The sequence below is a fragment of the Kogia breviceps genome, chromosome 3 (genome assembly GCF_026419965.1).
Source record: "Kogia breviceps isolate mKogBre1 chromosome 3, mKogBre1 haplotype 1, whole genome shotgun sequence".
Lineage (NCBI taxonomy): Eukaryota > Metazoa > Chordata > Mammalia > Artiodactyla > Physeteridae > Kogia > Kogia breviceps.
This window is the reverse complement of record NC_081312.1, coordinates 136,550,434-136,576,632: the sequence shown is the minus strand read 5'-3', so window position 1 is coordinate 136,576,632 and position 26,199 is coordinate 136,550,434. Positions and strand designations below refer to the sequence as shown.

Genomic DNA, 26,199 nt, shown 5'->3' with positions numbered 1-26,199 from the left:
TCAACTCCAGGTCCAGTCCTGTTTATTGGGTGGAGGGGGCTGAGAGGTTTTGGTTCTGTGCTAATTGCTGCAGGTCATTGCTCAGGGCAGCTGAGAAGGGCAGAGGCATCAGCATCTTGTCTTCTGACCTCTGCTTGCCTGAGTCATGGGCAGCTCCAGCAATTTGTCCCCTCAATCCCTGGGGACCTCCAGAAGCTAGGCCTGGGGTGACTGGAGACAACTTTGGTCCCAACCTGCCCAATCCCCAAATGAGGAAAGACTGACATAGGACTACAGATTTTGAGAGCAGAAGCCATGGGCCCATTACATTGACTAAAGATCCCCAGAGATACTGGCCTAAAAACAGACACGTAGATGAATGGAACAGAATAGAGAAACCAGAAATAAACCCACACATATGTGTGGTCAATTAATTTACAATCAAGGAGCCAAGAATATACAATGGGGAAAAGACAGCCAGTCTCTTCAATAAATGGTGTTGGGAAAACTGGACAGTCACATGCAAAAGAATAAAACTCAACCACTATCTCACACCACACACAAAAATTAACTCAAAGGAATTAAAGACTTGAATGTTAGACATGAAACCATGAAACTCCTAGAAGAAAACACAGGCAGTAAGCTCCTTGACATCGGTTCTGGTGATGATTTTTTGAATCTGACACCCAAAGCAAATGCAACAAAAGCAAAAATAAACAAGTGGGACTACATCAAACTAAAAAGCTTTTGCACAGTAAAGGAAACTATCAACAAAGTGAAAAGGCAACGTACATAATGAAAGAAAATATTTGCAAATCATATATCTGATAAGGGGCTAATATCCAAAATATATAAAGAACTCATACAACTCAACAACAAAAAAAAACACACAATATGATTAAAAAATGGGCAGAACTGAAAGGACATTTTTCCCAAATAAGACATACAGGTGGCCAACATGTACATGAAAAGATGCTCAGTATCACTAATCATCAGGGAAATGCAAATCAGAACCACAATGAGATACCATCTCACACCTGTCAGAATGACTATTATCAAAATGACAAGAAATAGCAAATGTTGGTGAGGATGTGGAGAAAAGGGAACCCTTGAGAACTGTTGGTGGGAATGTATATTGGTGCAGTCACTATGGAAAACAGTGTGGTGGTTCCTCAAAAAATTAAAAATAGAACTACCATATGATCTGGCAATTCCACTTCTGGATATTATCTAAAGAAAACAAAAACACTAACTTGCAAAGGTACCTGCATCCCCATGTTCATTGCTGTACTATCTACAAGAGCCAAGATATGGAAACAACCTAAGTGTCCATTGATGCATTCATGGATAAAGAAACTGTGGTGTAAATATACAATGGAATATTATTCATTGTAAAAAAAGAATGAGATCTTGCCATTTATGACAACATGGATGGGCCTTGAGGGTATTATGCTAAGTGAAATAAATAAGACAGAGAAAGACAAATACTGTATGATCTCTCATATGTGGGATATTAAAAAACAAAGAAACAAATAAAAACAAGCTCATAGATACAAAGAACTGATTAGTGGTTGCCAGAGGTGGGGGATGGAAGGGGGAGAAATGGGTGAAGGGGGTCAACAATAACAACCAAAAAATCAATTAAAAAAAGAAAAAGAAAGAATCTCCAGAAAGCCTGTTATAAAAACAAAACAGATTCCCGCGTGCTGCCAAGCTGGACTTTCTGAATCGGATTATCCAGGAGTGGGGCCTTGGACATTTTAACAAACTCCCCAGGGCATTCTTATGGATAGCTGTCAGGGCTAATCACTCCACTTATCCTAGGGAAACTTAGGCCCAAAGAGGTCTTAAGCCAGTCATCAGCAGAACCAAAATCAGAATTAGGTCTTCTGACCCACAGTTAGATATTCTTTGCACCCCAAGACCAGAAACCTACAGGACCCAAAGAACTGCACATCATTTATTTGTTTTAATTTTCTTAAACTCAAAGTTACTAATGCCCATAGTTTAAAGAATCAAATATAGGTCATTTTACACAGCTTATATGAAAACACAAAGTTCCTCACCTATGCAACTCCATCTGTCCCTCCCCACAAGGAACCACTTTTAACTCTTTTAGCTGATTCTTTTGGTATTGAAGGAAACCAGACTGTCACCCCAAAATATGTCTCTTTGACATAATTATTTTGAGCTGAAGGCAATTAAGAAGCAGCAAATGCAGGAAAAATTCTCTCTACCCTTCCCCTCTTTTCTGCTTAAAGCCAGGATATAAATTCTCCTTTTCTGGAGACAGATTCTTGTCAGCCCAGAAATGTACCAGGGGAACCTACAAACAAACCTTACTCCATTAGTTCCCTCCCATATATTTACCTTCCCACAGTTTGCCATCCTTGGAAGCCTAAAACTGTTTTCCTTTGTCCTGTCATTTCTCTACAAATTTATTGTTCTCTGTTGAAGATGTTATATAAGCCAGAGTTCTAAACTGCTATTTTGAGTTACTTTTCACTGAAGTTTCTCAGGCATGATGTGTGCCGCATGCATTAATAAACTTTTATTTTTCCCTTGTTAATCTATCTTTTTGTTAAAGAGTCCCAGTTGATTCTAAGATGGGTAAAATTTTGCCTCTTACAGTATTTATTCCCACCCTTGGCATCATTTGCATTTTTACGAGTATGCATCAATTTGTTATTCTTATGTGGTCTTCATAATACAGTCAGGATGGACTGCCAGGGATACATGGGCACTGCGAGGCACTGCGAGGTGCGTCCAGGGTCACTGGGCACAGGCTACCAGCTCCTCCAGGGCTTGCTCATGGCGGTTGCCGTGGACCAGCAGCACCTCCTTGATCCGGTCCTGCTGGAAGCCCATGTCGCTGAACTGCTCTGAGAGGCGCAGGAACTCCCCTGCCTGAGGAACAGGAGGCAGAGATGGTGTGGGGGACTCTGTGAGGCTGGGCCTCTGCCCTGAGGAGCCCCCTCCCAGGTGCCCACTGTACATACCCCCATAAAGCTGTGACCCCCCCACAGGCCAGGTGAGCCTGATCCTGGGCAGCACCTGTGGTTTCCCTGTACCTCAGAGACATGGGCTCAAACCTCCCTTCCTGTGCCAAGGAAAGGGAGCCCAGCCAAGCTGCCAGCTGTCTCAGTCCGGCTTTCTTTCCCCACTCTGGCTCACTCCTGGCACCCTGTGCTCGGGTGCTGCACTGGGGCAGGAAGAGGAAGGCTGCATACTGGTGCCCAGAGGATGCACAGCACAGGGTCTCTGTCCAGGCCCCAAACCCTGCCAAGGTCTCACACAGCACAGCCTCTACCTGCCTTCCTCCTCCGGCCCCAGTGCTTGAAACTTCCCTGCCCCTCCTCGCTCCTCCTCCTCGGCATCTCTTCCACCCCTGCATCCCTCCCTCAGCCTCTGTGAAGACTGCTGGGCCTGGGCCAACTGCCAGTTGTGGACAGGTCACATTCATCAGGCACTTAGAATGTCCTCCTACTGGGACCACAGCCGCATGCATTCTGGGTTTCCAGGTAGGCGGCACACTCCCCGAGTAAAGAGTTCAAGCACCTTTCTGCTACCTATCTGGCTCCTATCTGGGTGTCTGACAAGGAGTGAAAGTCAATGTTTGTTGTGTTGATTCAGTTAAATAACACTAAAGCCCTCCCTCCTGCTTCCTTCCCACCCCTTCCCCTTCCCCTTCCCCTTCCCCTTCCCCTTCCCCTTCCCTTCCCCTTCCCCTACCCTATCCCTTCCCCTTCCCTTTCCCCTACTCTTCCCATTCCCTCACCCCTTCCCCTTCCCTTCCCCTACCCTATCCCTTCCCCTTCCCCTTCCCTTACCCCTTCCCCTTCCCTTACCCCTGCCCTTCCTCTTGGGTCCACTTCCCTTCCCCTTCCCCTTGGGTCCTCTTGCCTTCCCGGTGCCCCATCTCCCTGGGCTGCCTCCTTCTCCCCAGGGCTGAGCAAGCAGGCTGTCTCCTGTGGCCCCCAGGCTGGCTCTGGCACTGGTCCTCCCCGGCACACCAGGCTCATGTGTGCACCCCACACCTCCCCTCCCCGGGGGCCCAGGCTGGAGGCCCTGCTGACCTGGCTCTCGGAGAACTGGAACATCTCCATGGCCTCATCCACCAGGCCTTCCTCGTAGCCCTGTCGCAATAGCCGGTCACAGGCACTAAGGTAGCTGAGAAACTGGGCCGGAAAGGGGCACAGAGGGAAGGAGGTTAAGAGGGGTGGCAGGGGCAGCAGATGGGGTGGAGGAGGCACCCAAGGGCCTCGTTAAGGCTGAGCTCAGGGCCAGGCTCACTGGGCAACCTGCCACACACAACGTGGCCCCAGAGACCCATGAGCCAACAGAAGAGGGTCAGAGCCCTCCCTTGGGGACAGGTAGACAGCAAAGCCTCACCAACTGTCCCAAGCTGGGGGCTGGAATCCAGGAAGAGGGCTGTCAGGGTGGGCTAAGGTGTTCCTAGAACCTAAATGGGGAATGGGCCAGGGCTCAAACACAGGTATCTACCCACCACCCACCCAGGATGCTTACCCTCCCTGGTGAGCACCCACCTGTGAGAAGATAACCTCCTCTCCCACCCACAGCTGTGCACCCCACCCACAGCCAGACACATAACATCTCTGCCATCCAGGACCCCATGGGCCCCACTCTCTGCAACAGTCCTGCACCAGCACTGGAAGGGGGAGGGGACAGTGGAGGACCCACAGGGTGGAACACCTCTTCCAGCCACTCCCTGCTTAGTCATCAGGGGCTACTTTTGCCCTCAGGATAAAGTGCTGCCTCCCAACCCAGGTTCAGTGGCCCACTTACCTCTGTCAGCAGCCCAGCTGCTCCCTCAGCACCCCGGGACTCCTGCACATCTGGCTCCAAGGCCAAGGCCAGCGCCAGCCTCACTCCTCTTCCCTGGGGAGCCTCTCCCCACGCCCCCATCTCGACCAGGGAGCACCCCATGCTTCCCCTCACATACAGCTTTGTAATTGCTCTACTGTCTTTCTCATCCACAAACTTTTTGTTCCACAAGGGAAGAGTTGTGTCAGTCTTGTTCACCACTGTGTTTCTACAACCCAGCATGGTAGGCAGGCAGAAGGAGCTCAATAAATGTATAAATGCTGTGTTTATAAAATGAATTAAGAACTACCTTCCGGGAGCTTACAGCTCAGGAAAACATGAGTGCCAGGCAGATCAAAGCAGGATTTACAGGGAGCCTGCCAAGTGAAGGCTCCAGATGATTAGAATTACGGATATAAGTGGAGGAGAAACAGGTCAGGTTTCTGCAGACCTTCAGAACTGGGCAGAAAACACAGATCATAATAGACTAATGGTTTTCAAACTGTTTTAGCTTTTGAACTGTCCAAGCACCAGGGGGCTTCAACAGTAACAGGGTAAGGTTGAAGCTGCTCTGGGAGAACTGTGGGCAGGAGGTGGAGGGAGCCCAGAGTCCAGCGCCCCCACCTCAGGGACCTTGCTCTGGGCACATTTTGAAAACCACCTAACCAAGCTCTCCTTGCACAATTGAGGAAACTGAAGTCTAGGCAGAGCAGGCAGCTTGCCCCAGGTCCCAGGACTAGGGCTCAGGTCACCTGACCTCTTGGCCAGTGCCTTGTCCATCGGGGGGCCAGCTGCTAGAGGAGGGGCTTTGAGCTGGCTTGAAAGTAGACATGGTTTCCGAAGGTGAAAAGAGGGGCAGGGCAGATGGGGGATGCTCCCTTCACCTCTTGGTTCATCGACAGCAAAGGTTCTCAGCCTTGGTGCTGACTGTAGCTACCTGGGAGCCTTAAAACTACTGGTGCCTCAGTATCACTACCCATAAACTGCTGATGCTCACCTCCAGAGGCCCTGATATGACTGGTCAGGGGGACAGCCTGGGCCCTGGGACTTTTAGAGCTCTCCAGGTGATTCTTGTGTGCAGCCAAGGTTGAGAATCTCTGACTCAGTCCATACTAGTAGACCCAAGCCAGGCTGCATATCAGAACCATGCATATCAGAACCATCTGCAGACATAGGGCCCTGGGCCCACTCCAGATCCACTGATTGGGACTCTGCAGAGTAGGTTCTGAGAATCTGCATTTGTAAGGATTCTCCTGCTTGGTCAGTTACCAGGCCTATCTCAGGCCCCACAGTAGGTGAGGATGTCACCATCAGACTCCAGGATGGGACCTCCAGCAGTTATTGATTATAAACACATATTCCCCTCCATTCTGTGAATGGGGAAATTGAGGCTCAAAGAGGGGATCTGATGTGCCTAGAATCCCATGGCAAGTCTGGGCCTGGCCTATGGACCCTCACACATGCCACCCACACCTGTCCTGCAGGAAGTCAGTGGACACATCGATACTTGTGGAAGGAAGGAAGGAGTGATGGACAAAGCTTATCTTTTGTATCTCTTCCTCTCTCCTTGGTTCTTCCAAGTGCCCTGTCTCTATCACCTGATGCCCTCCCTCCTGGACCATCCGTCATTCATCTCTTTTCAAAAGGATTTACTGTAGTGTTTGTCTTTCAAAGGAAGAAGGGCTGTGAACCCAAAGGAGATGCTCAGTTAATGGTGGAGCTTCAGAGAACAGAGAGGAATACTAACTTTGTGGGGGAGGATAGATGAAGTCATCCAATGGCCCTTCAGGCCCCCCCCCTTACTGCCTGGCCCCTGACTGCTCACTGGAAGAAGACTCACCAGGCAGGTGGTCAGTCTGTGTCTGGAAACACAACGTTCCTGATGCAGTGAGATTCTCCCAGCCCACCCACAGGGAGGCCAGTGCCCTGTGCTGCCTCCAGCTAATCTTCAGACCCCCACAGTGATGGCCCGAGACCTCAGCCTTGTCACAGGGTCTGGAGGGACTCAAGACATATGTCAGAGTCCCCTACCATGGACTTGGCCCCTCACAGCCCTCCTGGACAGCTTCTTGGCCAAGGTCCTGGCTTTTCAGTGGCAGCTGAAGGTGGAGGCAACTTCTTAAATCTCAGATCAGCCTAAGGTGCTGCCCTGGAAGGTTCTCACACAGAAACTATCTGTCCCTTCAGGAAATGCCTTAGCTGCAGAGAATCACTTCTCTCAAGTCACCCTCTTCCCACATCGGTGACTGACTGAAGCAGAAGTATGAAGGCCTGACCATCTCATCCCCAATTAGGACAACTCTGAAGGGCCATATATGCTTCCGAGCTGTGGGGTTGGCTGTCACTGGGTCTACAAAGCTCAACCTCTCCCTCTACCCATCCTTGCTTCTGTCATTTCCCTTACCCAGAAGTTGTTCCCAAGGGTCTCCTTAATAAATATCCTGTATGCCAAACTCTACTGGAGTCTGCTTCCTGGGGAACCTAACCTACAATACTGGTTTTCCCCACAGCTCCTAGCTGCATCTAAACACCCAAGAAGTGCTCAGCAAATACTGATGACTAGATTGATGGATAGGTAGATGGAAAGAGAGAGAGATGGATATGGGTACGGATAAACTGTTGAGGGAAGTGGTTAGAGCTGTGTCATCCAATATGGTAGCAAGTAGCCACATGTGGCTATTTACCTTTAAATTTTAATTAATTATAATTAATTAAAATTCTCAGTCATACTAGCCACATTTCAAGGAACCACATATAGCTAATGGCTACTGTATTGGACAACACAGGAATAAAACATCTCTCCTGCTGCAGAAAGTGTTATTGGGCAGCTCTGAAGAGATTCGTGGCTGCCCAAAGCTTCAGTCTTCTGTATCTGGGGCAGAGACTGGAACAGGAATAGAATATTGAGACTCCCCAAGTAGGTATGGGGATTCCTGATAAACTCCTATGGAGGTGGTAGCATTAGGGTCTAGAAACTTGCTCACAACCCCCAATAACTGATTCCAAGCTGAAATTCTGCCTCTAGAGAAAAACATAAAATATCTTCAAGTTGAAGATAAAAAGAGCGTGGCCACTCACTGGGCTCCAGCTCCACAGCCCCCCAGTTCTGGGTCCTCCACTCACCTGGCTCAGGCTCTGCCGCCCAGTCTTCTGTAGAGCCATGATGGCCCTGTGCAAGGGATACCCCAGGGCGACCACTGGCCCGATGAGGTCTTGCTCCTCCTGGCTCAGGGCGGACAGCAAGTCAGCAGAATCAGGGTGCAATCTGTGGGTGGCGAGAGGCTGGGGCACCTGCCCAGGAGGTGGCAGGCAGGTATGCGAGCTGAGGGACTGAAACACAGACAAGTGGATGTGTCAGTTACCATGGAGGTGACACCTGGCTAGGCAGGACATTTTCAAAGATGCCTTTATGTATCACCCTCTCCAGAGTGTAGGGGCTAATATTGTGAGGAGCTTGGAGTCTTGCAGACCTAGATTCAAATCCCAGCTCTCCACTGTTTACTCAGTTTACTCATGTGTAAAATGGAGGCAATCAAACCAGATACCTCACAGGGTTATTACAAGGCTTAAATAAGACAAGGTGAGAAAACTGATTAGCAAAGGGCCTGGCATACAGAAACTGCCAGTAGATCATAATACTTACTGCTTAAAACCACCCTGAAAGAGAAATATGATAGGCTCATTCTATTTTACAGATATTGAAGTCAAGGTTCAGACAAGTTAATGACCTGGTAAGCAACACACTTTTGGTACCTGAACCCTACTCAGAATCAAATCCAGGGTTCTTTACCCCACACCTTAGTAAGGGGGAAGCAGGGATGATCTTCCCAGCCAGATCTTCCTTCTTGAGTTTGGCTGGCTGGGGCTTGGCTGGGCATGGAGTAGGGTAGGAACTGGGTACAGCTGTGGTGTTGGGGAAACCCACAGAGACCCTGGACTAAGGAGGGTGGCTTGAAGTTATTTCAATTGGCTTGGCTGGCATCACCCCTAACCTGTCCCCCATGAAGAAGCACCCATCTGCTAACCCCAAACATAATGCCCTGTCCCCCCCTCCTCCCCAAGAAAAGCCTAGCTGCTGCCCTGACTTCAGGAGCAGAGTGCATGTGACATGTGAATTCCCCACCCATCCTCATCTTCTCAGGGGTTTCCCTGCCATGACCTCATCCTAGGATCTACTCTTTATCCCAGGTGAAAAACATGCAAATCTTAGGATTTGAGTCTACTCTTGTGACCTTGAAAAAGATTCTTACCTGCTCTCTGCCTCAGTTTCCTCCTCTTCAGAACATCTGTCCCATCCTCCCCCCAACCGCGCTGTAGGATTGTTGCTAGAGTTAAATTTAACTGGGACCAGGGAAGAGCCATTCTGGCATCAGCAGCTAGTCCGTGATGTGGGTGTGGCCTGTGCAGTTTACACAGTCTCTTCTCTGTTCACTCTAAATAACTGTGTGAGGGGTTGCTGCCTACTTTACAGGTAGAGATGGCTCAGAGCAGTTCAGTGACTTGCCTAAGCTCACACAGCAGTGAGTGGGAAATGACAGACCTTGAATCTGTCTTTTGGATTTAATTTCACCTTGGCCTTATTCTGTTGCATCTCCTGGCCTGACTGTGGAACTGCTGGGGGGAAGAAAGCTGTGCCTAACTGCCACCTCCTGCTACTAATCCTGACCTAACCCATCTGTTCCAGATCCAGGTTTTGTGGAGTTTGATACTTACACAATCTGGACCACTTAAAGAAAAAAGACACAGTTATGGATATAAAACTATGTACAAGGCCTTGGAAGGAGCTAGTGAGGGGCCTGAGGCTTAAGCTTCATTGGCTTCAGCATATGTTCATATCTGCTCCCAGTTCTTCTTGGTACACATCCTCTGTCCTGAAGCCTTCCCATCCTGCAGCAACCCTCACCTCTCTCTCAATACCTGATTCCTCCCACTGTACAGTGCTGCCTTGTCTCACACTTCCTTGCCCAACTCTCCTTGTCCTGTGCGTTTGACCTGGTCTCTTCCAACCCAGTCTCTTTAAGGAAGTAACTGTACAGTGAATATTCCTTGATTGAGTCTTCCGCTCACCCATCCTACAGCAAGCCTTGCTGGGTGGGAAGCCCTAGATCTGAGCCGCGTTCACTGATTCAACAGGCATTCACTGAGCACCCCCTATGGGCCAAGTGTGCTGCTGGGTGCTGTGGAAACAAACATAAATGCGAACCAGTTGCTGCCCTAGAAGAATCATATTCCATTGGAAGAGACAGACAGTTACTGTGACATGTGCCCTAATAGCAAAGAAGGCACAGTGAGAAACAGAGGGATTAGGGACCTCTGAGCAGGGAATATTCTAGGCAAAGGGCCGCAGGAAGGACTGCATGGTATAGGGCCAGGTGAGAGCAGGTAGGGAGGAGGAGCACGGAGAGGAGGGGACCGAGGCTTCGAACCAGGCTGGACCCAGACTGCGGGGGGCCTCACTGCTGAGCTGTGGCCTCGGCCAAGGGGGCAGTTTCCTTACCGCAACCGCGGGCCTGTGGCTCCGCAGCGGGGGCACGGCGCCAGCCGTGGAGGGCCGCGGGGGCAGTGCAGGGGTGCTGGGGAGCGATGGCTCGAGGCCCGGCGGCGGCGTGGGGGCGCTGGGGAGCGGGAGTGCCGGGCCCAGGGCTGACGCGGGGCCAGGGCAGAGGCTCAGAGCTCGGTGGCGGATGCGGTGCAGGAGACTGCGGGGGCGGGCGACCAGCCTGCACTCAGAGAGCCGACGCCGCGCCCCGGCCAGCTCCGACCTCACGCCGCGCAGCACGTCCAGCGAGCACCGGTGTTGGCCCAGGCTGGGGCTCGCTGAGGGGCTGGGCTGGGGGCTGCAGGGATCCGGCTCTTCCTCCATGGCAGAGGAGGCTTCTTCCTCATCCTGGTCCTTCTCCTCCACCTCTTCCTCCTCAGGATGCTCCTGCGGTCTGGCCTCAGGACCTTCGGCTGCGGCAGGCATGGGCTCCAGCCCTTGCTCAGGGCTGACCAGCAAGAGCCAAGCGGGAGGGGCTGAAGCTGCCCCGGGGGCATTGCACTGGACCAGGCAGGGTCCCCGGACTACAGCCTCCACCCAGAAGAGTGCCCTCCTCTCCAGGCTGAAGTCGTGCTGTGGAAAGAAGGCTACATGAGGCTCTGCCAGTCAAACCAGGGCCAGGGGCGCACCCCTACCTTCTGGCCTCTGGGGAACCTATTCAGGCATAGACTCGCCAGGCCTGGACAGTTTCTGATTCTAAGCCCCAGGCATTCATCGCAGCCCACCCTCACACTTGGTTTTAGCTAGCACTGGGGTGGATGGATATCAATAACAATTTAATGGCAAACTATGCAGGAAGGACAAAGTGAGGAATAGGTTAATAGACTGAAACAGTGAAAACAAATATCTAAGTCCCTTTGCAATTCAGTATATAATTGAACAACAGGGGCTTAAAAAAATTCTCCAACAAAACTTGTTCTTAGCAAAGAAGCTTTCACTTGAGCCCAGCATCATTTGTCACTGAGCAGTTGACCTTGGAGGCCGGCCCAGGCCTGCCAACCTCTCTGTAGAGTGGTACTTGCCCCTATCCCATTCGCTGCCATCCGAGGTTACTTTGGTGCCCAGGAAATGTAAAAATCGCTAATTTTTGTTGAACTCTACTTAGTAGGTCCTAATGTTATTCCTATTTCCAGATTACCAAAATGAGGCTCAGAAAATTTAATTTGCTCATGGTCAGATTAGTGGTGAGTGGTTGAGCTGGGATTCTTCTGTCCATCTGACTGTAGTGCTTTCTCCACTACAGATCAAGCCACCTAAAAAATAAATCTGGAGCCCACATAAATCATCTAAATTGAGAGTTTGTAAATGAGGCAAAAATAAAATATTCCCGGCACCTACCATTAAAATTTAGAACTGGAAATATAAAACTCCATTAAAAAATATATTCTCAAAAGGCAATTTCAGTGCTCCATGATGGCCAGTTAAGGCTGGGGGAAGTGATGTGTGTGGGGAAAATGGGAGGCAGAAAGGCAGACAGGCACTGCCCCCTCCCACCCCTGAATGACCCTTATGTTGGAGAGAGGAACATAACTTAGCTGTTCTAGGTGTGGCTCCCTGAGTGTACCTTATTTCTCTCTGTATTCTCAGGGCCCAGGGCAGTTCTGGCCCCAACGGGATATTTGTAAGTGTGTGCAGAATAAATGGACAGAGAAAGAGATTGGAGCAAAATAAGTGGGTTGTGAAGGACAGAGGAGGGAAAAAGACAACTTCAGAACTGATGAGGCAGTCATGGAGAGAAAGAGACTGAGAGATAATGAGACAGTCAACAGGACTTAAGGAATAAAAGGATCCAAAGACCCAGGCTGAACAACCAGTAAGACAGGAATACAGCCTCATCCATCAAAAAAAAAAAAAAAGAAAGAAAGAAAGAAACGACAAAAAAAATGTACGACAAAGGAGCAAGGTAAAAACCTACAAGACCAAATAAATGAAGATGAAATTGGCAACCTACCTGAAAAATAATTCAGAGAAATGATAGTAAAGATGATCCAAAATCTCGGAAACAGAATGGAGAAAATACAAGGAATGTTTAACAAGCATCTAGAAGAACTAAAGAGCAAACAGTGATGAACAACACAATAACTGAAATTAAAAATACTCTAGAAGGAATCAATAGCAGAATAACTGAGGCAGAAGAATGGATAAGTGAGCTGGAAGATAAAAAGGTGGAAATAACTGCCGGGGAGCAGAATAAAGAAAGAGGAATGAAAAGAATTGAGGACAGTCTCAGAGACGTCTGGGACAACATTAAATGCACTAATATTCAAATTATAGGGGTCCCAGAAGAAGAGAAAAAGGAAGGGTCTGAGAAAATATTTGAAGAGATTATAGATGAAAACTTCCCTAACATGGGAAAGGAAATAGTTGGTCAAGTCCAGGAAGCACAGAGAGTCCCATACAGGATAAATCCAAGGAGAAACACTCAGAGACACATATTAATCAAACTATCAAAAATTAAATACAAAGAAAAATATTAAAAGCAACAAATAACATACAAGGGAATCCCTATAAGGTTAACAGCTGATCTTTCAGCAGAAACTCTGCAAGCCAGAAGGGAGGGGCAGGACATGTTTAAAGAGATGAAAGGGGAAAACCTACAACCAAGATTACTCTACCCAGCAAGGATCTCATTCAGATTTTTTTTTTTTTAAGAAAGGTGACTAATGAGTCTTTTGTTTAGAAAAATATTTTATTTATTTATTTTTGGCTGTGTTGGGTCCTCATTGCTGCACACAGGCTTTCTCTAGTTGCAGTGAGCAGGGGCTACTCTTCATTGCAGTGCACGGGCTTATCATTGCAGTGGCTTCTCTTGTTGCAGAGCATGGGCTCTAGGCATGTGGGCTTCAGTAGTTGTGGCTTGTGGGCTCTAGAGCGCAGGCTCAATAGTTGTGTTGCATGGGCGTGTCCATGCGGGACACGGGACACGGGATCGAACCCGTGTCCCCTGCATTGGCAGGAAGGTTCTTATGCACTGCACCACCAGGGAAGCCCTCTCATTCAGATTTGACAGAGAAATCATGAGCAAAAGCTATGAGAATTCAGCACCACCAAACCAGCTTTACAACAAATGCTAAAGGAACGTCTCTAAGTGGGAAACACAAGAGAAGAAAAAGACCCACAAAAACAAACCCAAATCAATTAAGAAAGTGGTAATAGGAACATACATATCAATAATCACATTGAATGTAAATGGATTAAATGCTCCAACCAAAAGACACAGACTGGCTGAATGGATACAAAAACAAGACCCTTATATATGCTGTCTACAAGAAACCCACTTCAGACCTAGGGACACATACAGACTGAAAGTGAGGGGATGGAAAAAGATATTCCATGCAAATGGAAATCAAAAGAAAGCTGGAATACCAATTATCATATCAGATAAAGTAGACTTTAAAATAAAGACTGTCGGGGGCTTCCCTGGTGGCTCAGTGGTTAAGAATCCGCCTGCCAAGGCAGGGGACATGGGGTTGAGCCCTGGTCCAGGAAGATCCCACATGCTGTGGAGCAACTAAGCCCGTGCACCACAACTATTGAGCCTGTACTTTAGAGCCTGTGAGCTACAACTACTGAGCCCTCATGCCACAACTACTGAAGCCTGTGCACCTAGAGACCGTGATCCACAACAAGAGAAACCACCACAATGAAGAGTAGTCCCCACTCACTGTAGTTAGAGAAAGCCCGTGTGTACCAACAAAGACCCAATGTAGCCAAAAACAAATAAATAAAATAAAATTTTTAAATTTATAAAAATAAAGTTTTTTAAAAATAAAAAATAAAGATTGTTACAAGAGATAAGGAAGACACTACATAATGATCAAGGAATCAATCCAAGAAGAAAACATAACAATTATAAATATTTATGCACCCAACAAAGGAGCACCTCAATACATAAGGCAAATGTTAACAGCCATAAAAGGAGAAATTAACAGTAACACAATAATAGTGGGGGACTTTTAACACCTCACTTACACCAATAGACAGATCATCCAGACAGAAAATAAATAAGGAAACACAAGCTTAAAATGACACAGTAGACCAGATAGACTTATATTGATATTTTGAGGACATTCCACCCCAAAGTGGAAGAATACACTTTCTTCTCAAGTGCACACGGAACATTCTCCAGAATAGATAACATTTTGGGTCACAAATCAAGCCTTGGAAAAATGAAGAAAATTGAAATAATATCAAGCATCTTTTCTGACAACACTATGAGATTAGAAATCAATTACAGGAAAAAAAACAGTAAAAACCACAAATACATGCAGGCTAAACAGTGCGCTGCTAAGTAACCAAGAGATCACTAAAGAAATCAAAGAAGGAATAAAAAAATACCTAGAAACAAATAACAATGAAAACGCGATGATGCAAAACCTATGGGATGCAGAAATGCAGTTCTAAGAGGGAAGCTCCCAGCAATTCAAGCTCACCTCAAGAAACAAGAAAAATCTCAAACAAATATTCTAACCTTACACCTAAAGCAACTAGAAAAAGAAGAACAAAGAAAACCCAAAGTTAGTAGAAGGAAATAAATCATAAAGATCAGAGCAGAGATAAATGAAATAGAAACGAAGAAAACAATAGCAAAGATCAATAAAACTAAAAGTTGGTTCTTTGAGAAGATAAACAAAACTGATAAACCGTTAGCCAGACTCATCAAGAAGAAGAAGGAGAGGACTCAAATCAATAAAATTAGAAATGAAAAAGGAGAGATTACAACTGATACCACAGAAATACAAAAGATCCTAAGAGACTACTACAAGCAACTCTATGCCAATAAAATGAACAACCTGGAAGAAATGGACAAGCCCCTGGAAAAGTACAACCTTCCAAGGTTGAACCAGGAAGAATTAGAAAATATAAACAGACCAATCACAGGTAATCAAACTGAAATTGAAACTATAATTAAAAATCTTCCAACAAACAAAAGTCCAGGACCAGATGGCTCCACAGGTGAATTCTATCAAACATTTAGAGAAAAGTTAACACCTGTCCTTCTCAAACTCTTCCAAAAAATTGTGGAGGGAGGAACACTCCCAAACTCATTCTACGAGGCCACCATCACCCTGATACCAAAACCAGACAAATATATCACAAAAGAAGAAAATTACAGACCAATATCACTGATGAATATAGATGCAAAAATCCTCAACAAAATACTAGCAAACAGAATCCAACAACACATTAAAAGGATCATACACCATGATCAAGTGGAATTTATCCAAGGGATGCAAGGATTATTCAATATATGCAAATCAATCAATATGATACACCATATTAACAAATAGAAAAAGAAAAACCATATGATCATCTCAATAGATGCAGGAAAAGCTTTTGCCAAAATTCAACACCCATTTATGATAAAAACTCTCCAGAGAGTGGACATAGAGGGAACCTACCTCAACATAATAAAGGCCATGTATGACAAACCCACAGCAAATATCATTCTCAATGGTGAAAAACTGAAAGCATTTCCTCTAAGATCAGGAACAAGAGAAGGATGTCCACTCTCACCACTATTATTCAACATAGTATTGGAAGTCCTAGCCACAGCAATCAAAGAAGAAAAAGAAATAAAAGGAATACAAATTGGAAAGAAGAAGTAAAGCTGTCAGTGTTTGCCAATGATATGATACTATACATAGAAAATCCTAAAGATGCACCCAAAAAACTACTAGAACTAATCAATGAATTTGGTAAGGTTGCAGGATACAAAATTAATGCACAGAAATCTCTGGCATTCCTATACACTAACAATGAAATAGAAATTAAGGAAACACTCCCATTTACCATTGCAACAAAAAGAATAAAATACCTAGGAATAAACCTACCCAAAGAGGCAAAAGACCTGTACTCAGAAAACTATAAAACACTGATAAAAGAAATCAAAGATAACATAAACAAATGGAGAGACATACCATACTCCTGGACTGGAAGAAGCAGTATTGTGAAGATGACTATACTACCCAAAGCAATCTACAGGTTCAATGCAATCCCTGTCAAATTACCAATGGCATTTTTCACAGAACTAGAACAAGAAATTTTACAATTAGTATGGAAACACAAAAGACCCCGAATAGCTAAAGCAATCTTAAGAAAGAAAAACGGAGCTGCAAGAATCAGGCTCCCTGACTTCACACTATACTACAAAGCTATAGTAATCAAGACAGTATGGTACTGGCACAAAAACAGAAATATAGATCAATGGAACAGGATAGAAAGTTCAAAGATAACCCATGCACATATGGTCACCTTATCTTTGATAAAGGAGGCAAGAATATACAATAGAGAAAAGACAGCCTCTTCAATAAGTGGTGCTGGGAAACCTGGACAGCTACATGTAAAAGAATGAAATTAGAACACTCCCTAACACCATACACAAATATAAATTCAAAATGGATTAAAGACCTAAATGTAAGGCCAGACACTATAAAATTCTTAGAGGAAAACATAGGCAGAACACTCTATGACATAAATCACAGCAAGATCCTTTTTGACCCACCTCCCAGAGACATGGAAATAAAAACAAAAATAAACAAATGGGGGCTTCCCTGGTGGCGCAGTGGTTGCGAGTCCGCCTGCCGATTCAGGGGACGTGGGTTCGTGCCCCGGTCCGGGAAGATCTCACATGCCACGGAGCGGATAGGCCCGTGAGCGTGGTCGCTGAGCCTGTGCATCAGGAGCCTGTGCATCAGGAGCCTGTGCTCCGCAACGGGAGAGGCCACAACAGTGAGAGGCCCATGTACCACAAAAAATAAATAAACAAATGGGACCTAATGAAACTTAAAATCTTTTGCACAGCAAAGGAAACCATAAACAAGATGAAAAGACAACCCTCATGATGGGAGAAAATATTTGCAAATAAAGCAACTGACAAAGGATTAATCTCTAAAATATACAAGCAGCTCATGCAGCTCAATATTGAAAAAACAAACAACCCAATCCAAAAATGGGCAGAAGACCTAAATAGGCATTTCTCCAAAGAAGACATACAGATGGCCAACAAATACATGAAAAGATGCTCAACATCACTAATCATTAGAGAAATGCAAATCAAAACCACAATGAGGTATCACCTCACACCAGTCAGAATGGCCACCATCAAAAAATCTAGAAACAATAAATGCTGGAGAGGTGTGGAGAAAAGGGAACCCTCCTGCACTGTTGGTGGGAATGTAAACTGATATAGCCGCTATGGAGAACAGTATGGCAGTTCCTTAAAAAAACTAAAAATAGAACTACCATATATAGTAGTTCTATATATATATATAGAACTACCATATATGGGCATATACCCTGAGAAAACCATAATTCAAAAAGAGTCATGTACCATGATGTTCATTGCAGCACTATTTACAATAGCCAGGACATTGAAGCAACCTAAATGTCCATCTACAGATGAATGGATTAAGAAGATGTGGCACACATATACAATGGAATATTACTCTGCCATAAAAAGGATCGAAATTGAGTTATTTGTAGTGAGGTGGATGGACCTAGAATCTGTCATACAGAGTGAAGTAAGTCAGAAAGAGAAAAACAAATACCGTATACTAACGCGTATATATGGAATTTTAAAAAGCGGTACTGATTAACCTAGTGGCAGGACAGGAATAAAGATGCAGATGTAGAGAACGGACTTGAGGGCACAGGGGGAGAAAGGAAAGCTGAGATGAAGTGAGAGAGTAGCACTGACATATATACACTGCCAAATGTAAAATGGATGACTAGTGGGAAGCTGCTCCATAGCACAAGGAGATCAACATGATGCTTTGTGACGACCTAGAGGGATGGGATAGGGAGGGTGGGAGGGAGACTCAAGAGGGAGGGGATATGGGGATATATGTATACACATAGCTGATTCACTTTGTTGTACAGCAGAAACTAACACAACATTGTAAAGCATTTATACTCCAATAAAGACGTGAAAAAAAATACCAGCACTTGTGATTTGTGGAAGCTAAGCAAGATGATTCTAAATTTCAATATGAAAAACAAATCAATAAGAATAGCCAGAAAAATTCTGGGGACAAAAAGAGAAATAAGGGGGACTGGCCCTACCAGGTGTTAATATATATTATAAAACCTCAATAATTAAAGCTAAGGCACTGGCACAGATAGACTTAAAGGTACAGAACAGAAAGTCCAGAAATAGAAATTAATATCTATGGGACTTAGTAAATAATAAGGTGGCATCTCAAGCAATGGGAAGAAGATGGTGTTATTCAAAAATGGTGTTAGTCAGCTGAAAGGAAACAAAGTTGGATCCATCCTCACATCATACATGAGGATGAATTCCAAAAGGATTGAAGACTCAATTGTATGAAATGAAACCATAAAAGTACTAGGAGAAAACAGGAGAGAAATCCTTTATAACCTCAAGTAGGAAAACATTTCTCTGAATTGAAATTGAGAAGCCATGAAAGTACACACACACACATGTGAAAATCTGCATGGCAAATATACCCCATAAGCAAGGTCAAAGGCAAATGACAAAGTAGAAGGAAAACAGCTCTGATAACACAGACTAATATAGGAGTGCCTAGAAATAGATAAGAAAAAGACCAACAGCCCAACAGGGAAATGGACAAAAGATACGGACAGTCCACAGAAAAGGAAATACAGATGGCTCTTAAACACACAAAACGATGCTCAACCTCACTAAGGATAAGAGAAAGGCAAAATAAAACTACACTGAGATACCATTTGCCTATCCCTGGGCAAAGATCCAACATCTTATGACTCTCTGTTGGGGAGTGGAGCTGAGGTATAGGCCCCTTGTAGAGATCTGGTTGGATGTAAATCAATATAACCCTTATGGAGGGCGATATGGCAATACACTTCAATTCAAAAGGACATCTGCATAGTCTTTCCCTGCAGCATTGTTTGTAATGGCAAAAGACTGGGAAGAACCTATCCATCAAGAGGGGATTCATTCAATAAAGTACGATGTATTCATTTAACGCAATACAGCGAAAAACAAAGTGAAGAAGCTTTCTATGTATTGATATGGAAGGTCTTAAAATATATTAAGTGAAGGGCTTCCCTGGTGGCGCAGTGGTTGAGAGTCTGCCTGCCGATGCAGGGGACGCGGGTTCGTGCCCCAGTGCGGGAAGATCCCACATGCCGCGTAGCGGCTGGGCCCGTGAGCCATGGCTGCTGAGCCTGCACGTCCAGAGCCTGTGCTCCACCACGGGAGAGGCCACAACAGTGAGAGGCCCGCGTATCACAAACAAACAAAACAAAAAAAAGACAAAGAACAAAAAAAAAATATATATATATATATAAAGTGAAAACAATCAAGAAGAACAGTGTATATAAAATGCTACCCTTGGTGTAAAAAAGGAGGAAATAGCTGTATTTGCTTGTATATACACACATAAGAATCTCCAGAAGAATACATTTTTTAAAATGAGTAACAGAGGTCACCAGTAGAGGTGGGGACAGGACAGATGGGAAGGTGTCAGTGGAAGGCTTTTCACTCTTTCAGGGTAGGCAAACTGCCTGGGAGCCAAACTGACCTCCAACCTTGTTTTTATAAATAAAGTGTTATTGGAACACAGTCATACCCATCCACTACTTTCTGTAATGTCTATGGCCCTTTCTCCCTGCAACAGCAGAGTTAAGTAATTGCCAGTTTTTACTATCTGGTCCTTTACAGAAAATGTTTGTTGACCCTTGTGCTATACCTATATATACATGTATATATATATATATATATATATATATATATATATATATTTCATTTCAAACTGTATGAATATATTTTCTTTCTAAAAATTTTAATCAGCAAAAGGGAAATTAACTCTGATTAAAGGGATGATGAAACTATGATGAAACAACAAAACACAGACTTGTTGAGGCTCCTTGGGAAGGCAGTAGGGTACAGGGAGTGGACATGGGCTTTGGGGTCTGATCACGTTGGAGTCCTGGCTGTGTCACTTACAAGCCACATGACCCTGTTGGTCACCTGGGTGGAAACTTTGGTTTCCTGTGCCATGGGGAAGGAACACCCACGTGCTAAATGGGTCATAAAAATGAGAGAGAAGAGTAAACATATAAAGAGCACCTAGCATGGGCCTGGTGCATAGCAGGTGCTCAATAAATGGTAGCTGTTTTTTCTTTTTTGCTCTTTAGGCCACTACAGGTTCATCTGGTAATCTAAGTACTATCTATAACTTTGTTGCTATGGGTAAATGTGTTTCAAGTTCCAAACACTGGGAATACAGCCCAGTACATTTGGAAGACTGACCAGGAGAGGCTGTAAATCACACTTGGAGTCTCTATTTGATTATTTGCCACAGCAGTAAAAGAAATGGAGGCTCAGGAAGGGAAACAGGCACAAGGGAGTACAGATGCCCACCCTGAGAATAGGAGGCAGAGCCAGGGCCAGCACATGGGCTAGGACACTAGATATAGACTTGGCAGAAGGGTACACATTTCTGCTTTGAGAAGTAACCTTCAGAATAGCCTCTTCCCAGCTTGGCTTGAGCCCAGCAGAGAGGGAAAAGTTGTGATAGCCTACCTCCCCTGGAGTTTAGTAAAGCAAGTTCCTCTTCCCAACAGTACAGGCCCTACTGCCAGAGAGCCCACAGCACAGGCTGCCTGGGGAGAGCAAGAGCTCCTGCCCCACAGAGCATGGGCCACTGGACACTGTGCTCTGGGCTTTACAAAGCTTATTTCTGTTCTGGGTCCTAAGGAGCTTAAGTGCAACTCCAAGGTCTGCAGATAAGTCTCCTGCTCCTGTCCCCACAGGCCACTCATGCCTCTCTACCTGACCCTCCCCATGCCTCTCCTTCCTGGACTATGCTCTCTGCATCTCACTTCCCACAACCCTTTTTTTTTTTGCCCTTGAACATTATCTGTCTGATGGCTCTCATGTTCCAATCCTTCTCTTAGCTATCAGGAAATGATCTAGACTCAGGACCTGGGTTTTAGTCCTGCCACTGCCACTATTTTTGGACAAATCATTTCCCTTCTCTGAGCCTCAGGTCCTCATATGCAAATTGAGTGAGAGCTGAACTAGATCCTCAAACTTTCCTACAAAGTTAGCCCACAGACAGCGCTGACTGAGCACAGAAGAGCCTGAGGACTCAGTCCCAAGAGACCCAGTGCCAGCTCCACAGTTCTCTGTAATCCTTTTCTTTCATTTTTTAAAAATTCATGTGAATTTTGCCTTCTACCCCATGATACATCTGTGTTATAATATAAATGCATTAGGTTTCCTCCTAAATCTTCAAGTAAATTTGACTCACTTGCAAGTTAAATAATCATGTTTATCCTGAGGGTATGTGATACCACCATATATACTGGATGCATATCCCAGTGTGTGAGCCGTGGGGCAAGGGGTGCCTCAAGGGTGCCCCCAGGGTAGATGTGCTTTGGGTCTGTGGAATAGTAATCCCTTCCGATGTGTCCCATGTAACTGTCTGCATTTTAATGGAGGATTCTGGAGATAGTATCTTAGCCCAACAAAGTGATTCTAATGGTGGAATTTTAGAATTGGCAGCAGGCTGATAGAGAACAGAGGAAGCATCCTTGCTATGACTCTCAGTCACTCTATATAGGCAACCTTCCAGTTATTCTAAACTTAAAATAAGACCCACTAAATAGACCCCAACACCAACACACTAGGCTTCTTCATGAAATATCTTTTCCTCTTGGGTTATTTCTAAACTTCCTAGAACATACCAGAACAGGACTGGCTGCCAGTTAAAATCAAGGAACAAGGGACCTCATGAGGCTCAGCATCAGACCCACAGACCCAAGGATGAGAAGACAGACAGAGAGATACACTTACCATAGAACCCAGCAGAAGCTCCCTGCAGTCTGGGACACTGAGCTCTGGCCCAGGGAGGGGCTCCGTGCCTATCACAAAGCCCTTGGGCACCTTGAAGGGGACACCATCCAGGGCATTCATTCTGTCAGAGGAATGTGGAGATGGCTGAGAAGGGCTGGGACAGGTCTCCTGCTGGCAGGGAGAGAGCAAATTCCTGAGGACCAGGCTCAGGTCTCAAATTGCTCACTGCTCTCTTATGTGGTGACTTAGCCAAGCCCCACAGAGCCAGGAAGGGAAAGGCCCGTGCTGCCTAAGGGAGGAAATGAATAAAACAAGAGCATTCAAATGGACAGCAACTGACTATTTCACGTTTAAGTTTTGCTCTCTAGACCACTGTTTTCCCAAAACACGGTCTGCAACACTAGTTCTAAAGCATTTCATCAAGTTTTCACCCAAATGGTTAAGAAAGAAATATCAAATTACACAAACTCTTCCAGAAAAGAAGGAATACATCCTAACTTGTTTTGATTTCAGCATCACCTTAATACCAAACCTGGGGGCTTCCCTGGTGGCGCAGTGGTTAAGAATCTGCCTGCCAATGCAGGGGACACGGGTTCAAGCCCTGGTCCAGGAAGATCCCACATGCTGCGGAGCAACTAAGCCCACGCACCACAACTACTGAGCCCGCGAGCCACAACTACTGAGCCCACCCACCTAGAGCCCATGCTCTGCAACAAGAGAAGCCACTGCAATGAGAAGCCCGCGCACCACAGGGAAGAGTAGCCCCCACTAGCCTCAACTAGAGAAAGCCCGTGTGCAGCAATGAAGACCCAATGCAGCCAAAAAATAATTAATTAATTATTTATTTTTTTAAATGTTAAAAAAAAACCCAAACCTGACAAGAAGATTAGAGGCTGATATTTCATGAAAATAAATGCAAAAATCTTATCAAAAATAATTATGGATAGAAAAATACAACACTGCCAGGTTGAGTTTATTTCAGGAATGAGAGACTGGATTAACATTCCAAAATTAATCAATGGGAATAAAGATAAATGTCAATAGAATAAAAATGAAAAAGTGTATAATTAGCTATCTCCATAGATGCAGAAAAAGCACTTGATAAAATCAATATCCACTCATGATTTTAAGAAACAATAAACCATTTTTAGCAACTTAAGAATAGAAGAGGGCTTCCCTGGTGGCGCAGTGGTTGAGAGTCCGCCTGCCGATGCAGGGGACACGGGTTCGTGCCCCGGTCCGGGAGGATCCCACGTGCCGCGGAGCGGCTGGGCCCGTGAGCCATGGCCGCTGAGCCTGCGCGTCCGGAGCCTGTGCTCCGCGACGGGAGAGGCCACAACAGTGAGAGGCCCACATACAGCCCCCCCCAAAAAAAAAAAAAAAAAAAAGAATAGAAGAGATAGCTAGTGGGAAGCTGCCGCATAGCACAGGGAGTTCACCTCTGTGCTTTGTGACCACCTAGAGGGGTGGGATAGGGAGGGTGGGAGGGAGGGTGATGCAAGAGGGAAGAGATATGGGAACATATGTATATGCATAACTGATTCACTTTGTTGTAAAGGAGAAACTAACATACTATTGTAAAACAGTTATACTCAAATAAAGATGTTAAAAAAAAAAAAAAAAGATGCATGCACCCCAATGTTCATTGCAGCACTATTTACAATAGCCAGGACATTGAAACAACCTAAATGTCCATGAACAGGAATAGATAAAGGATATGTGGTACATATATACAATGCAATATTACTCAGCTATAAAAAGGTATGAAACTGGGTCATTTGTAGAGACGTGGATGGACCTAGAGGCTGTTATAAAGAGTGAAGTAAATCAGAAAGAGAAAAATAAATATCATATATTAATGCATATATGTGGAATCTAGAAAAATGGTACAGATGAACCTGTTTGCAAGGCAGAAATAGAGACACAGTTGTAGAGAACAGATGTATGGACACCAACGGGGGAAAGTGGGGCGGGCACGGGGGGTGGGATGAACTGGGAGATTGGGATTGACATATAAACATGAATATGTATAAAATAGATAGCTAATAAGAACCAGCTGTATTAAATAAAATAAAATTTTAAAAATGAAAAAAAAAGAATAGAAGAGAATTTCCTTAACCTAACAAAGAAAATCTCTAAAACATTTAAAGCAAACATCCCACTTAATGGTGAAGTATTAAAAGATACCCCCAAGATTGGAAATGAAACAAAGATGTCCCCATCATCTCTTCTGTTCAACACTGCACTGGAGGTACTAGCCTGTGCAAAAAGAGAGGGAAAAATAAAACAAAAGTATAAGGATTGGAAAGAAACAAACCCACCATTATTTCTAGATGACATATTTATATGTAGAAAATCCAAAAGAATAGTAAGGTAATTTAGCAAGGTCTTTGGATACAAGGTCAATATACAAAAATCAACTGTATTTCTACATAAAAAAACAAACCATGTAAACGTTATCTTTTAAAAATTTCGTTAGAGTTTGGGATCGACATATACACACTGCTATATTTAAAATAGATAACCAACAAGGACCTACTGTTTAGCCCAGGGAATGCTGCTCAATATTCTGTAATAGTCTAAATGGGAAAACAATTTGAAAAAAAGAATAGATACATGTATATATATAACTGAATCACTTTGCTGTTCACCTAAAACTAACACAACATTGTTAATCAACTATGCTCCAATATAAAATAAAAAATTAAAAAAAATTTTTCATTAGAGATTGATACCATTTATATTAGCATTAATTACCTAGGACTCAATCTAACACAAGATTATAAGACTTCGACACAGAAAACTATAAAACATTAGATTAAATGGAGGAACATACCATGTTCATGGCTTGTAAGACTCAATATTGTAAATATATCAATTCTCCCTGAATTGATTTATAGATCCCACGTATCAAAATTCCACCACATTTTTTGGTGTAAATTGGCAAACTAAGTCTAAAATTTAAATAAAATGCAAAGGGCCAAGAAAAGCCAAGACAATCATGAGGAAGAAGCAACACAGTTGAAGATTTATACTATCAGATGTCAAGATTTAGTTTAAAGTGAAAGCAATTAATACAGTGTGGTATTGACATGAGAGCTTACAAAGAGACCAACAGAACAGAAAAAAAAAAGTCCAGAAACAGATCTACACATATCTGGATCCTTGATTTATGACAAAACTGGCCCTGCAAAGCAGTAGGAAAATGAAGGTCTTTTTAATAAATGGTTCTGGACCAACTGGATATTCACCTAGAAAAAGAAAACCTTGACCTCTACCTCATATAATAAACAAAGGTCAATTTCAGATAGACTGTAGATCTAAATGTGAAAGGTAAAAAAAGCTTGAAGATAAAATAGGAGAATATATTTTTGGCCTTAGAAATAGGCAAACATTTTGCCTATTTGCCTTAGAAAAGGCAAACATTTCGTAAAAGGTTACAAAAAAGACTAACCATAAAGGTAATATTGATAAATTGAGTTACATTAAAGTTAAGAACTTCCATTCATCACCATACAATTAAGTGAAAAAGCAAATCACAGAGGGGGAAAAGATATTTGTAGCACACATATCTGACAAAGAACTCATATCCAATATATGCAAAAAACTTCTACAAATCAATAAGAAAAAGATCCCAAAATAGGCAAGAGATGTTAACAGGCACTTCACAAAAGAGAATATCCAAATAGCCAATAAACATATAAGTTGTTTAACCTCATTTGTCATCAGGGAACTGCAAAATAAAACAATGAGATAACACTACACACACACACACACACACACACACACACACACACATACACAAAGAGTTCAAAATTTTAAAAGCCTAACAATATCAAGTGTTGATGAGGTTGCAGAATATCTGGAACTCTCATGCACTGTTGGTGAGAAAGTCAATTATTATTAGTCAACAATATCTACTAAAGCTGAAATCTAAGCATTAAAAATTCACACATAGCTTCTGAGCCTTTTGGCTAAGATCAAGTGTAGTATCTTAGTTTAATTATATTTACAACAGCCAGGGATTTGCTTTTTTATGTATTTTAGACCACAT

The 26,199-nt window shown here is 44.2% G+C and overlaps 1 protein-coding gene and 1 pseudogene across 1 annotated transcript; one reads left to right on the top strand and one right to left on the bottom strand.

The window, feature by feature from the left end:
* Positions 1–1,727: 1,727 nt before the first annotated feature.
* On the bottom strand, positions 1,728–22,337 carry UBAP1L (ubiquitin associated protein 1 like). The gene is made up of 5 exons (XM_059057786.2): positions 22,146–22,337; positions 10,301–10,915; positions 7,927–8,133; positions 4,056–4,157; positions 1,728–2,886 (listed from the first exon to the last, which is right to left on the bottom strand). The coding sequence occupies exons 1-5, from the start codon at positions 22,263–22,265 to the stop codon at positions 2,752–2,754; spliced, it is 1,179 nt and encodes a 392-aa protein (XP_058913769.1). The 5' UTR covers positions 22,266–22,337; the 3' UTR covers positions 1,728–2,751.
* Positions 22,338–26,099: 3,762 nt separating this feature from the next.
* LOC131753953 (U2 spliceosomal RNA) lies at positions 26,100–26,199 on the top strand (annotated as a pseudogene).